The following is a 12,748-nucleotide window of genomic DNA, read 5'->3' as shown; positions in this document are numbered from 1 at the left end:
CGTAGTAGGTACCTAGCAATAAACTAAAACTGATTGCTTTTCGGCATCCAGATACTGCAACGGTAGTGGTGAGAACTCATATTCTGAGCTGGCCATGCAGTACAGCTCATCTTGACTTACGGATGTGACGCCTGCATCCGGTGAACTGAGGCCAAAGCTGACCTGGTCGAGTCGAGTCGAGTTGTCAAAGAAGAATTGGGCGTTCAATTGAGTGCTTGCATGCATCCATATCCTTGAACTTTCTCGTCCCTAGTGATCGGTGTAACCCGATAACGGCAATAGAAATTTTTTTAAGGTCCGTTCATCACGCAGTTCGTTGAGCCAGTGCAGTGTTAGTGACAGTGGACTTTTCACTTACAGTAGCGCGCGGGTCAAAGAAAAGTTGATGAATGGGGTGAGTGGATGTTGAAGATGGAGGGTGATTATCGAAGGTGAATGGCCGAGCAGACGGAGTCGAGCTCCATTTGGTTCCGATGTTGGGTGCAGAAGTGCTTGGAAACAAAGGCCTCACCAGAACAGAGTCGTCACATTGGATTGGCTCCAGTTGAAAGCAGGGCAGAGGAAGAAGAAGAAAGAAGAAACAAAGCAATCATCATAGTACTACGTAGTAGATGGTTAAGCTGTAACAAGCTGAAATGGCAAAAAGAAAGAAAGCGTATCGTGTATAACCTGGGACGTGTCATGTGTATATTCAGAGGATAAATGCAATGTGCATATGAATGTGATACCCGAGATAGAGTTGCACAGCATCTCAGTCGACAGGAGCCACGAATCTTGCCATCCTCAACTAAGAGTAATTATCGTAGCATCAGCTGGTTCTTTTGGCGCTCGACGCGGATTTTTCTCTTCTCTGCAAACACAAAAGAGGAAGAAAAACCTTGGCTAGTTTATATACAAGGGGCAGGGCGAGCGAGAATCTCCACGCGATTGGTTACCTTGACTGACGCGAAGCCAGGATCTTTGCTTCAAGTGTCTTTCTAGCCAGGGGCGTCGGCCAATTAGATGCCACTAGCAAGGACAGGGATGTTCGCCAAACAGCCACCAAAAAGGTGATGGATGGCCGGGCCGTTGCAACTCGGCCTGAAAGTTTAGTTGCCTCCAGTACCTAAGCTAGGTAAGAACAGTGCACCTAATCCACTGCAGCACAGGGGAGCCCGTCCCGTCAGGCAGTTGAGTCTAGTGCTGGGGTCCCATATCTTTTGTTTCGTCCCCCCATCCTCAATCCCCACGGCGCGCTCCTTCAAGATTCGTCGATTTCCATATCTCTTCCTTTCTCCTTTGACCTTTGACCTTCACACGTCGGGAAAAAAAAAAAGGCCTGTATCTTCACTTCTCCCGAAAAAAGAAGTATCACGATTACCGCTCTCTTGGTCGTGTCTACTTCACTTGATCAGTGTGCATTGACTCTGCATCTGACAAATTATTTTCATCTATCAAATTTCATTCATTCACTCTTTGCTCTTGTATCCCACCCCGTCGCAGGATCGATTCATAGAAACAAAACCTACACGGATACCTACCGATACAGCTATTTTCGACGTTGACCGTTCCTTTTCAATCATCACTCGTTGTCACTGCAAAGTCGGTCAACGTACATTACTGTCTTTCTCGAAGAATTGACAAATCCAATCACGCCAGACGTATCAGTTTCCGCTCTAGAAGCCGGATTCTTTGAAGCAAAAAGAAAGGACTGGACTCCTTTGTCTCACTACAAACTCGACAACCCTCGTACTGTTTCTTTTTTATTCTTGCTCGCAAACCTTGCTTTGCTGGAACAGACTTTTAGCAAAGACTTGCCTCAAAAAGTAAATTGTTGTTGAGTCAGTGGCACGACGCTTTTGACAATCTCACTTATCACAAGACGTCCCACCTGCAGCAATTCATCATCACTGCTCTCTTGGATTCACTTATAAGCCACCAAAACCCGACACACCAAACAGACCTAGTCAACGAAGTGCTTAATCGAAAGAGAAAAAAATATCTAACAATGTCACTCTCACGCGCTTTCACTACTAGAAAGGCCAAGAACGCCGAGATGGGGGATTCTCCGGTACCGCATCGCAGCAACTCAGCCCGTGATAGACATCACGGTCCTGTCTTGCGACACCAGATTTCCGGCCCTATTCAGCTTGTTCACACAACCAACATGCTGTCTTATAACGCTCCCGATATCCCGTCGCCGCATGCTTCTCTCCGCAACAAGTCTTCACTACGATCTGTTGGTGAAGACTCCGAGGCTCCTTCAACTACCGAGTCAACTCCACCTACGAGCCCGGATGTTTCTCCTGTGGAAGACTGCTCAGGACCTGTGCCAAACCATCTATCAACTTACTTCTCGGTTTCCGACAAGCCTCATGTCATGCCGCCTGCCATGCCCAAGATTGTTGAGGCTCCCGCAATTCCTAAGCGATCACCTTCCCACACTAAGCAGAACTCGTACGATGCCATCGCCCGCCAACGATCCGTCTCGCAAAGGTCCAGGGACTCAGAGAACTCCGTCTCCACAAAGGCTAGCTACACATTCTCCCGGTCATCGTCAACTTCCACCAGGGCTTCATCAGCATCGTACGCCTCTGCCGGTCTTAACCAAAAGGCCCCTCCCATGCCTGTTCCTGCAGTTCCAACCGCTGTCCCAGCTCCTCCGCCATCTTTCCAGCAGCGAGCTCTCAAGGACTCTCACCCCTTTGGTCACGAACTAGCACAGGTCACCGAGCTCGCCGAGGAGTACAGCGTCAGACCACTAAGCAAGGAGGAAGAAGAAGACAACCGCTACATGAAGTCCAGGGGTCTGAAGAAGCACAGTACCGAGGATTATCTCGGCGATGTTCAGAACTTGCTCCTCAGCTTCTTTCCCGAGGTGTCACACGCCAAGCCAATTACACCGCAATGGATCTAAGTGCGCATCACTGCCGAGATATCGGCTTCATTATTCAACAGTACATAATTGATAGACATTTTACGACCATGAAGGGAAGTCCGTGGTAGGACAATGGCGGACATGACTAAAAGGCACATACATACCAGCTGCTCTATGTAGCAGCATCTATTCTTTCGTTACCACTTTTCATTTTAGCACTCACGTCTGTCTCGGTTTGGATTGGTTTGTTTAAGGACAAAGGGCTACATGTCTGATGTTTAGGTAACCCATATACCTATTTGGTTCAGACAGTGGCAGTTGGGGCGTTTGGCAGGGCCAGGAAAGGAATAGGACTGGATCTGTTTACGGATGGATGGACAGAGGATTCCATTTTTCTTCTTGATGGATGATTAATTGATTCTATCTAACGATTTGTTGTATCTAGATTCATATCATATTGGATCATACACACGAGCCTCCAACGGCATATTTTCTTTATCATAGCTTTCGTCCTTTCTTGATACGATCCATTTGCCGGCATGAAGATGGGATGTTATTTTTAAGTCAAGATGAAACTGCTGATCATGGTATTTACATGCTACAGTCCTGCGCCGATGCAATGGGTGCACCTCCAGGCATGGCATGTAATGAAACCTGATGAAACTGCCCATCATTTCCCTACCCCAACGTTTATTTTCATGCGAGTCTTTCGCATATGCGTATAAATTATTCCTGCCTCTTGACCCCTGGCGATGCAACCGGGGCCGCTGCAGGATCGGAAACACGCCTCAATTTATGTCAAACAATAATCGATATTAACAAGGGGGCGGAACCTGGCGAGGACAGAAAGCTTGTCACTCAAGTTTTAGATTACGAGTTGACGTATAAACTTTTTCGCCTTGATTTATTTCTTTCGCTTTCTTACTTTGAGTTTTCTCATCTCATTTTGCTTCATATCACATCTGTTGAGACTTTTACTTTCCAGACCGTTGAATGTGGCGTTTGGGTTTTGCTGTGACGCGTCTGGCTTCAAACTTTGCTCCCAAGTAAAGGAGGTGGAAATTAATCCACTGTTAAAGTCTACAATGCTTTGCATGTGCAATTGCGTGATTGAATGGGAATAGTGTTCAAGTTATAAACTCAATTGTGAGGTTAGCGTGGAGGCGAATGGCATCCAGATCTTGTTAGTGAAGGCTTCATGAAAATATAGAACAACCACCTAAAAACAGAGAAATATTCTAATGTTTTCATTAGTTTACCGGCGGGAATATTCTCGAACTCATGAAAGTCTCAGCCATACTCTTATTTTGGTAGCTTGACTCGTTATCGTCCTATTTTGGTGATGTCTGGAATGCTTGGCTTAACCTAGAGCCCTAGAATAAAACATTATTCCAGCCTTATGTCCATTTACAATCATGAAACACCACGCCAAAAACGGCCAATTCCTACTCCATTTCCATCTCGATGAAATACGCACCTCTGAGTCAGAAAGCGATAGTAAACGCTCTTCGCGGCCAAAGATTGCGGCTACCAAATCTCAACAGCCTCTTCCGATCATGGCCAGACAATAAGCCCAAATTGAACCGCCACCATGCTCACGTGAAGCCGATCGTCGACCAAGCACTTGATCGCATGGCCATAAAATACCCTCTAATATCCCGTCGCAAAACAGATGACATTGCCAGGCTCGCCTGCTTATGGTATCCCCAGGCCCGTAAGCAGGAAATCGAAGCCCTAGCACTCTACTCGGCGTGGCTGGTGTGCTGGGATGACGCTGTTGATGCTAACGAGGGCGATCTGGCGGCTGACTTTGCGCGTGCGAAGCGTTGGAGACAGCAGACCATGAATATGGTGAATGATGCTTTGGGTCTTGACGGGAAGCGCGTGTCTGGAATAGACGGTGATCCGATCAACGATGTATTTCGCGAGTTCGGGTCACGCATTTCTTTGACAACGACAAGAGGTTATCGACAAGTCTTACGTGATGAGATACAGCTCTTTGCTGACAGCTGCGCGGCTGAGCAGCAACTGCGCCTGGCTGGTCGCGTGCCTGACTACGAGTCGTATATGAAGCTCAGGATCGGCACAATAGGTGGCAGGATGCTTTGCGGTCTTGTTCAGTATGCTGCACAGGACACAATACCGCCTGCACTAAGAACCAGCTCTGAAATCGATCGACTATGGACACAAGTGTGCGTTCTGCTGAGCTTGTTGAACGACCTCTTATCGTTGAAGAAGGAACTGCAGACAGATTGTGTTATCAATGCTGTTGCTGCCATGATGGAACCGGGCATGACGTTGGATATGGTGGTTGCTGAGTTGGAAGCAAGAATGAGAGTGGCAGTTAAGGAATTCGACGATGCTGCAAGCGAACTGATCCAGAAGGCAAACTCGAGTCCCTATGCTGAGAGATACATCAACGAATGCCGTTATATCGTTACCGGCACTCTTGAATTTACGTGGGTAAAACACCCAAAGCCTCGTTCTATTATACTGACTCCCTACAGGCTAACGTCACCAAGATACAACATATCGGAGCTCATCCAAGGCGACGGGTCATTAAAAATTACTCTCTGATTCTATTTGGTAGACAGTATTCATCGATGTTTATACCATATCCAACTAACTTTAGGGATTTTGGGATCAATGTATGGGCGCGAAAGAGGTTATTGCCCTTGTTTCTGTTCCCCCACAGACTTCACAAGATCTGTGATGGTAACAATTTTGTACCCCTGCCGCTTGAGTTCGGGAAGAACAGTACGGAGCATTGGTGCAGTCCATGATCGTCGATCGTGGCAGATAATAATGGCTCCCGGATGAGCCATGCTCAAAATATGCTTTGCATTGGTGTCGGGATATGGTATTTGAGGATCATGAGGGTAGACGCTTCCTAGGGTGATGCGGAAGCCCTGGTTTCCTAGCACATCGCGCATTCGCCTGTTGAATATTCCGGATCCAGGGCGGAAGTAGTTGTTGGGCAGGATCAGATCGTTGGCCGCATATGCTTCTGTCAACATATCTTTGACGGTATGGACTTCCTCGAGCAGCTTCTCGTTGCTGAGTGACTTGGATGGCTCATCATGCATAGCATGGTTGCCCAGCTCATGGCCTTTCTCGACCAATTTGACAAGAGTACCCTTGCGCCCCTCGACTTGAGACCCTATTACAAAGAATGTGGCATGAGCTTCGTTCTCCGCCAGAATCTGCATGATCTCATCGGTATGAGCGGACGGTGCATCATCGATTGATAGGGCGATGATCTTTTGGTCGGTCGGTATCTCGAAAAGGACATCGGGGTACTTCCTTCGAAGCCAATTGATAAGGTATCTTGGAGGCTTGTAGACGCAATAGGCCGAATAGAAAGGGATGATCAGGAGGCCTACGAGGGCGATGAGTGCAATTAGGGTCGCCATGCGATTTCGCCTGACCCTACGCCGCAGCTTGGTGGGCAGGCGGAAAAGGGAGAGTCGGACCATTGGGGGGCATCTACTGGTGGGTAGCGCTCAGCTACGGCCGCAAGTCCGAGAAGACGTGACTCTGAAGCCTGCACATGCTCCCTCCGGAGTAAAAAGAGGGAAAGATGAGGTTGGCGATGATAGTGTTGGTGTTGAGACTTGGATCAAGCAAGGGTACGAAAAGGGGACCATGGAAGGGACGGATCATGGCGCCTCATGTTTGCTACGGCAAGGACCCACAGTCTAGCTGCGCTTCCCGCGTCTGTTTGAGCCATTCAGAGAGACGCGGTAACTGATGATCCGTGCTTTTAGCGCGGCTTAGCGAAACGTTTCTCAGGGCAGTGACCCACTTTGAAGGTTCTAAAGGTGGACACAGGGCTGAGATCCAGCACTGCCCGGTGGCACAGTCCCAACACCCCAGAATCAAGAAGCGCAGCACATCAAATAATAGCATTACATGACGTCTTTTGCACATTTTCGAGATTGGCGAGACTTTACAAGCGCGTAACCTTGTTCCTGATCCTAATTTGAGTTGCTGTGCAAGCGCGATCCAGCCTTGTGGATCTTGTGCAGTTGAACCGCATCCTCGGTTCCAGGTTCCTGAGCATCAAAGCTCAGTGGCTGCATTGGTTCTTCGGGATGGCTGAACTATTTGGTCGGTTGTTTGAGATCCGCCGGGAGGCGTCTATCCGTAAGATTTGTGTAAGTTCTGACTTTGTTTCGAGTGAGACTTAAAGATGACTGAACTTTGTCGGCCTTTGAACCTCTAACAGCGATAACGCGACACAACAACGGCTGAAGGTGTATGCAGTCATGAATTGAGCGGAGGTGTATGTCACTGGGATTTCTTTTTCATGATGAGTGCATTATGCCTCGAAGTAGTAAAAGGTCTGGTCGTAATAATTCTCAGTCAATAATTCTGTGGTAGATCTACGTCAGAGGTTTACGAGTCTGCCTGACGACGGGCCAGAAGCTCGAAACATCTCACGATGGTGTATGAACGAACAATCCAGGCTCCCTCTGGCGTTGCGGCAAGACAGCCTCATGTATGCTCTTGTGACGTCCTAATCCATGAATCCCTAGCCGTCACGCCCAATTGAACCCCGTCATTGGCTGCGCACAAAGATGATGCCCGAAATGTCAATTACCCTCCCTCCAAAGATGATACCAAAACAAGACAAGAGCGCTTCGGCGAACAGCGAGAAGTGACGTCTTGTTCTGTCCCCTGTAGGGACCCTATAACTCTAGGCCGTTTGTAGGTAAGCTCGCTGACTCTTCCAGGGGTTTTTACTTCTGCACGGCCACCTTGACCAACCCCGGTACACAGGGCCCTTGGTTCCCGAAGCGCGGTTGCTTATGATTGGCCAGAAAGTAGCGGCCTCCCGGCATGCCCGCGAATAGGAATCTTCAGCCACGACCGCAACTCTTGGATTAGATAGAGGCATCCCATGATAGAGGTTGAGTATAGCAGTCATGAAGAATATATATACACAAATCAGTCTGGATAAAAAAGTGTTTCGAACATCAATACATCCACTCAGTTCATAGTATTTTACAACTCATCTGGTTCTTTGTGATTCTTGCTATCAGCATTTCATACCGATCGACTCTCACTTACACGCAACCAACCAATCATTGACGACGACTCAACCAACAACCATGAGCCGCCGACAGAACCCCGATCAACGGCAATACAGCCAAAACTACTACACAGACAGCTCTAGAAACTGGAGCGAGGAGGCCGTTCGGGGTAGCTGGGACTCCAACTACCAAAGAACAACATCAGCCAACACATCCCCAAGAGACCAGTCTCAACAATGGAGCAGACCAAGTCCCCAGGCTTATGATAGACGACAAACGATGGTGAACCAATGGCTTGGACAACAGTATCAGCACCAGTACAACCATGATCCTTCGGCTGCAGCAGATACTGTATCTGATTTCACAACTCCTACTACTTCACCAGCCTTTAGCGACTCTCCTACATTCCCTTCTCGGACTCACGATGCACCGGCGTATCAAACTCACGCTGTGGCTGGTGACTTTCTTGCACCACCTTCAAGGACTTCAGTGCAGTATCGTCAGCATGACAACCAATATCACAACGGCGCTGCTTCATCATCTCGGGGATCAACGACATACAACCAATCAGCGGATTATCGACACATGGACTATCGATCTTCTGATCAAGATCTTCGAGGCGTTGGATCCTTTGCTGATAACGACCGCTCTCGGTACGTTCTTTATTCTTGAAATGCTCGAATAGCGCTAACATTTTCTTGCAGTCGAGAAGTTAAATACAAACCACTCGGCAATTGGTTTGGTCTCTGGTTACCTCCTACCGAGTGAAGGAGCCATATCATGACGAGAGATTCTACAACGACAATTTGATTCATCTTCCAAGCAACAATTTACGGACTTCCTTTTCTGAAAAACTCCACGACCAACAGCGAACAGCATATTTCTACTTTCAAACCAAAGGCAACGACATTTTTTCCTTCTTCTCAATTTCCTTTTCCATTGACCTACCCATTCTCTTTCCCCCTCTTCCTCTCAAACCTTTCTTCTCCTATCTCTGTCGCCCCTTCCTCATTGAATGATCCCCTGAATTTTCGAGATGGACAGTCATGTGATTTCCTTGGGCTTTTCCTACAGCATGTACCTTGGGCGGGACATTCTCACTCCTTGACGATGCGTTGCATCGGTGCTCTCATACAATTCCCCGCCCCTTTCTCACAGTCATCTATGTATTCTTAGATTTCCGTCATTTCATGTTCGCTGTATTTCTTTTCTTTCTTGTGGAAGTTTCATTTCTATTTCCATTCTGTGATTTCTTTATTTTTTCTACGGCTTGATTTCCATCGTTCTTTCTTAACGTCATGACATGAATGCTCCATCTAATATTTCCTTTTCGTCTTATGTTCTGCGTCTCTTATTCCTTTCTCAAAGCATCCAGGCCCTGGAGGATATCTTGCTTCAAATCTTCGAGACCCTCGACACCAATGCTAACTCGTAGCAGCTTCTTATCAATCTTGGGATCCGTCATAGCACGCCACTCAATAAGACTCTCAACGCCTCCAAGACTGGTAGCATGGTGAAAGAGCTCTAGCTTGGAAGGCAAGCGCTTAGCGTGCTCCCCGTCACGCAGGTAAATCGAAAACACAGGTCCATAACCGTTGGGCATCTGCTTCTGCAACCAGCTTCCTTCAACAGAAGCTTCTGGCTGTAGACTGGCATGTTGGACACGCTCAACAAGGGAACCGACCACAGACGAAGAATCACGCTGTTGCTCGACTAGCCAGGACACGAGAGCAGTAGCCGTAGCGCTCTGGCGCTGGACCCGGAGTTCTAAAGTCCGCAAGGAACGAATACCTAACCAGCCCTCCAGACTACCCATAACGGAACCAATGAGCATACGATCATTAAGAAGAGAAGCTTCCCAGTCACTATACTTGCGGTTAATAGAGAGAGTGCCGCAGAGCATATCGGAATGGCCACCAAAGTACTTTGTCCCACTGTGCATTACCACATCCACATCGTACTGGAAAGGATCCTGCAGAGGTGGTGGTGCAAAGGTCGCATCAACGGTCAAGTAGGCGCCCACCTTCTTCGCCTTCTCCGCATACGAAGCCAGATCACGCGCTTCGCCAGTTGGGTTGAGAGGCGTCTCAACATGGATGACATCTCCTGGCTCGAGATCCTCAACGGGGCAGTCAAGTGGCAGGACCTTGAGGCCTGTTAGACGGGTCATGACGCTGATGACGCCGTGGCAGCCGTGGTATCCATCCCCAATGGCGATGCGTTTGGGGTTCAAGTGAACCAGCATAGCGTGGAAGGCGGAAAGGCCAGAGGAGTAAGTTATGGTTGGGGCGCCAATGATGGATGTGAGGACAGCCTCGAGACGGGTGGTGTTTGGACCAGTTGCTCGAGAGTAAACATGAGAGTCAAGAGGATTGTTAGGCTATATGAGCCAGTCAGTATAAGTTATACATCTTTGCGGACGAAAGCCATCATTGCAGTATCATGATATGTCTGAAGACCCAACTCATGATGGTGTCGAGGACTTTACGACATGTCGCAACCCAGATCCAGCACAAGAAGAGATCAGCACTCACATCGGTATTATCCCAGGCCCTCAATGCATCCGGATCGTCGTTGTACCTGAAAGTCGTGCTGACATGCATAGCCGGTGCAACAGCCCGATGCGACTGGATACCATTGTCGGCGTGAATGGCACGTGAAGCCAGTGAGAGCCCGGCAAGTTTATTATCAAGTCCAGCTTGAGCTCCGGCAGTACCGTCCGGAACGGAGGGGACGTCCTTGAGGTTTGTTGGAACTTCGTCAGAGGCCATGGTATGAGATCTTTTAAGTGGTGATGTTTAGTTGATTGACTGAGGTGAGGGGCAATTTTGAACCCTGGAACTAGTCAACGCTTGATTGACGCAATGTCGATGGTGATGAGTCTTGAAATACAAACTCGTTGGTCGACTACTGAGAATGAAAAGGCTCAAATACAGAAGATAAAAATGTGAGTTCAGCTTGATTTAATAATATCGCCATCTTCCTCCGGCGCCCTCCGAGGTACAGGGCGGGGTGCCTATTCCCATTTGGCAATGGCAGCACGCAATTGTTAAGTGGGTGCAGTTACCGTCCCTATAAGTCCGTCATCGGCCTGTCTTTTTAAGACGCCCTTTCTATTAGTAACTATCACGATTATTCTTGAATGTCATATTTCAACTTCGAGAGATAGGTAGGTGCACGGCAACATATGTCTTTTCATTACCATTATGTAAGCCCATATTAGTCTTCCTTCGACAGACATGTTTCTCTAGCACATGTTTGTTGGTTCATCTTGAGCATCTCACCCATTTCCCAATCCATAGGCGGCTCTTCGTACAATCCATTCAATCCAAAGTCGATTCTGCGACCAAGGTGTACCCAGTATAGTCTCGTAGCGAATGCATTTCTAGCATTATCCCGACCTCTTTAACCGTCAACGCCGGAAATATAAAACGAAAACTCCAGGTATCTCTAATACAACGTAGAAGGGTAAAATTTCAGCCCGTTATGCATTTCAGTGCATTTCCTGGCCCTCGGATGAAACAGTGACCTTGGGCGGTCCATTGTCCATGGGTGTAAGCTCTGAACCTTGGCCGCTCTGAGCTCTCTTGCGCCCATGCATGAGGAACCGAGAAACAGAAGGGTTGCTTGAGGCGTCCTTGTCGCGAGAGTCGGAGAACTTGGAGAAAAAGCCACGCTTCTGAGGCTGTGCCTGGGGCGCCGGCTGTTGTTGCTGCTGGTACTTATGATCGTCTAGTCCGACATCTTCAAAGCCTTCCTCGGCTGTTGGGGGCTGCTCAAATGATCGCTCGACCGCGGACCTGGGAAGACGAGGAAGGCGAGCAGAATCAAGGCTTTGACGAGCTGGGAAATCGCCATTAGGCATAGGCGACCGTGCAGAGATGTCCTGATAATTGTGTTAGTTGTCTGTGCATCAAATGCCGAGTAGCTAGCTATGCGCACGCGGCGGCTAATAGTGGATTTCATACAAATGAGCGACGGTAAGAATCAAAAGACTCTCGTGAGATGGAGAAATGCTCAATGTCGCCAAAGCTGCTTCTCGTGTCTGTCGAGTTTCGAGTCGAGAGGTACTTTCGGGGCCACTGGCCCTTCTCTTCGGTGGGGGATGGCTTTGCGACCGTTAGTTGTGGACTTTGACGGGTTGCGCATTGGCTAAGAATGGACTTACAGGAAGATAGACGCCACTGTCATTGACGACTGTTGCGCAAAGTCAAGAATTAGCCAAATTCCAGAGGTCTTGTGACGATATGCCGAATACGCCGCTTCATGACTTGTTCCCCGCCATGAGAGCGGGATGGAAGGCCATGAGGGACGGCAAGCGACAAGGATCCTGAGACATACCACTCATCTTGTATTCGCCATTGTCGCGACCCTGACTTCGAATGCTTAAAACAGGTTTGGACTTTGAGCCAACAGTGTCGACTTTCTCGAAACCCGGGGCGGTATCAGGGCGTTGATTCTCATCTTGGACTACGACGCTACCAGGGCGACGAGCAAAAGGGTTGCGGATAGGCATGATGATAGATAAAGCGGTGGGCGTAGCTTAGTGGTTGTTGTAAGAGAAGATGATGCCGTCGAGAGATATAGTCGAGATGATAGGTAGAGGTAGGTATTGAATTTTCTGTAAGGTGGATTCCTCGAAAGTATGAAAGGAAGGTAAAAACTAAAATCGAAGACGGGAAGGAAAGAACGGAACGGACAGGATTTCGGGGGCAGGCGCGATGTTTAAGTTAATTGACTTTTGGAGCCCGGGGAAGGCGGGATCTTGGAATCCAAGGACGGGACGTCTAGGATTGGGTGGGATTGAGCAAGAGAATTGGGACTCTTGTTGTGGATCGATGGGGAACAGGAGAAG

The 12,748-nt window shown here is 48.4% G+C and overlaps 6 protein-coding genes across 6 annotated transcripts; 3 read left to right on the top strand and 3 right to left on the bottom strand.

Annotated features, from left to right (window-relative positions):
- Window positions 1-1,987: 1,987 nt before the first annotated feature.
- B0J16DRAFT_313313 (uncharacterized protein) lies at window positions 1,988-2,896 on the top strand (the record flags this gene model as incomplete). Its single annotated transcript, XM_046125120.1, has 1 exon — window positions 1,988-2,896. One exon carries the CDS (start codon window positions 1,988-1,990, stop codon window positions 2,894-2,896), a length of 909 nt encoding a protein of 302 aa, XP_045988617.1.
- A 1,202-nt stretch (window positions 2,897-4,098) lies between these two features.
- B0J16DRAFT_10036 (isoprenoid synthase domain-containing protein) lies at window positions 4,099-5,479 on the top strand. The gene is made up of 2 exons (XM_046121253.1): window positions 4,099-5,316; window positions 5,365-5,479. The coding sequence occupies exons 1-2, from the start codon at window positions 4,322-4,324 to the stop codon at window positions 5,432-5,434; spliced, it is 1,065 nt and encodes a 354-aa protein (XP_045988616.1). The 5' UTR covers window positions 4,099-4,321; the 3' UTR covers window positions 5,435-5,479.
- A 44-nt stretch (window positions 5,480-5,523) lies between these two features.
- On the bottom strand, window positions 5,524-6,333 carry B0J16DRAFT_313311 (uncharacterized protein; the record flags this gene model as incomplete). The annotated part of the gene is made up of 1 exon (XM_046125119.1): window positions 5,524-6,333. One exon carries the CDS (start codon window positions 6,331-6,333, stop codon window positions 5,524-5,526), a length of 810 nt encoding a protein of 269 aa, XP_045988615.1.
- Window positions 6,334-7,879: 1,546 nt separating this feature from the next.
- On the top strand, window positions 7,880-8,953 carry B0J16DRAFT_10067 (uncharacterized protein). The gene is made up of 2 exons (XM_046121261.1): window positions 7,880-8,546; window positions 8,598-8,953. Exons 1-2 carry the CDS (start codon window positions 7,972-7,974, stop codon window positions 8,659-8,661), a joined length of 639 nt encoding a protein of 212 aa, XP_045988614.1. The 5' UTR covers window positions 7,880-7,971; the 3' UTR covers window positions 8,662-8,953.
- Window positions 8,905-11,025, bottom strand: B0J16DRAFT_10085 (Cys/Met metabolism PLP-dependent enzyme-domain-containing protein). Its single transcript, XM_046121265.1, has 2 exons — window positions 10,428-11,025; window positions 8,905-10,273 (listed from the first exon to the last, which is right to left on the bottom strand). Exons 1-2 carry the CDS (start codon window positions 10,662-10,664, stop codon window positions 9,245-9,247), a joined length of 1,266 nt encoding a protein of 421 aa, XP_045988613.1. The 5' UTR covers window positions 10,665-11,025; the 3' UTR covers window positions 8,905-9,244.
- Window positions 11,026-11,386: 361 nt separating this feature from the next.
- Window positions 11,387-12,409, bottom strand: B0J16DRAFT_377432 (uncharacterized protein; the record flags this gene model as incomplete). The annotated part of the gene is made up of 4 exons (XM_046130844.1): window positions 11,387-11,779; window positions 11,862-12,002; window positions 12,062-12,090; window positions 12,235-12,409. The coding sequence occupies 4 exons, from the start codon at window positions 12,407-12,409 to the stop codon at window positions 11,387-11,389; spliced, it is 738 nt and encodes a 245-aa protein (XP_045988612.1).
- Window positions 12,410-12,748: the final 339 nt, after the last annotated feature.

The sequence above is a fragment of the Fusarium flagelliforme genome (genome assembly GCF_020744385.1).
Source record: "Fusarium flagelliforme strain FIESC 12 MPI-CAGE-AA-0113 chromosome Unknown B0J16scaffold_1, whole genome shotgun sequence".
NCBI classification, from domain to species: Eukaryota; Fungi; Ascomycota; class Sordariomycetes; order Hypocreales; family Nectriaceae; genus Fusarium; species Fusarium flagelliforme.
Note: the sequence above shows the minus strand (reverse complement) of the source record. Positions and strands in the feature narration are given on the sequence as shown.

Coding starts and splice junctions, on each gene's coding strand:
- B0J16DRAFT_10085 (XM_046121265.1), bottom strand. CDS start 10,664: ATGGCCTCTGACGAAGTTCCAACAAACCTCAAGGACGTCCCCTCCGTT. Junction 10,274..10,427: donor GGGCCTGGGATAATACCGAT/GTGAGTGCTGAT, acceptor TGGCTCATATAG/CCTAACAATCCTCTTGACTC.
- B0J16DRAFT_10036 (XM_046121253.1), top strand. CDS start 4,322: ATGAAATACGCACCTCTGAGTCAGAAAGCGATAGTAAACGCTCTTCGC. Junction 5,317..5,364: donor ACCGGCACTCTTGAATTTAC/GTGGGTAAAACA, acceptor GACTCCCTACAG/GCTAACGTCACCAAGATACA.
- B0J16DRAFT_10067 (XM_046121261.1), top strand. CDS start 7,972: ATGAGCCGCCGACAGAACCCCGATCAACGGCAATACAGCCAAAACTAC. Junction 8,547..8,597: donor GCTGATAACGACCGCTCTCG/GTACGTTCTTTA, acceptor ATTTTCTTGCAG/TCGAGAAGTTAAATACAAAC.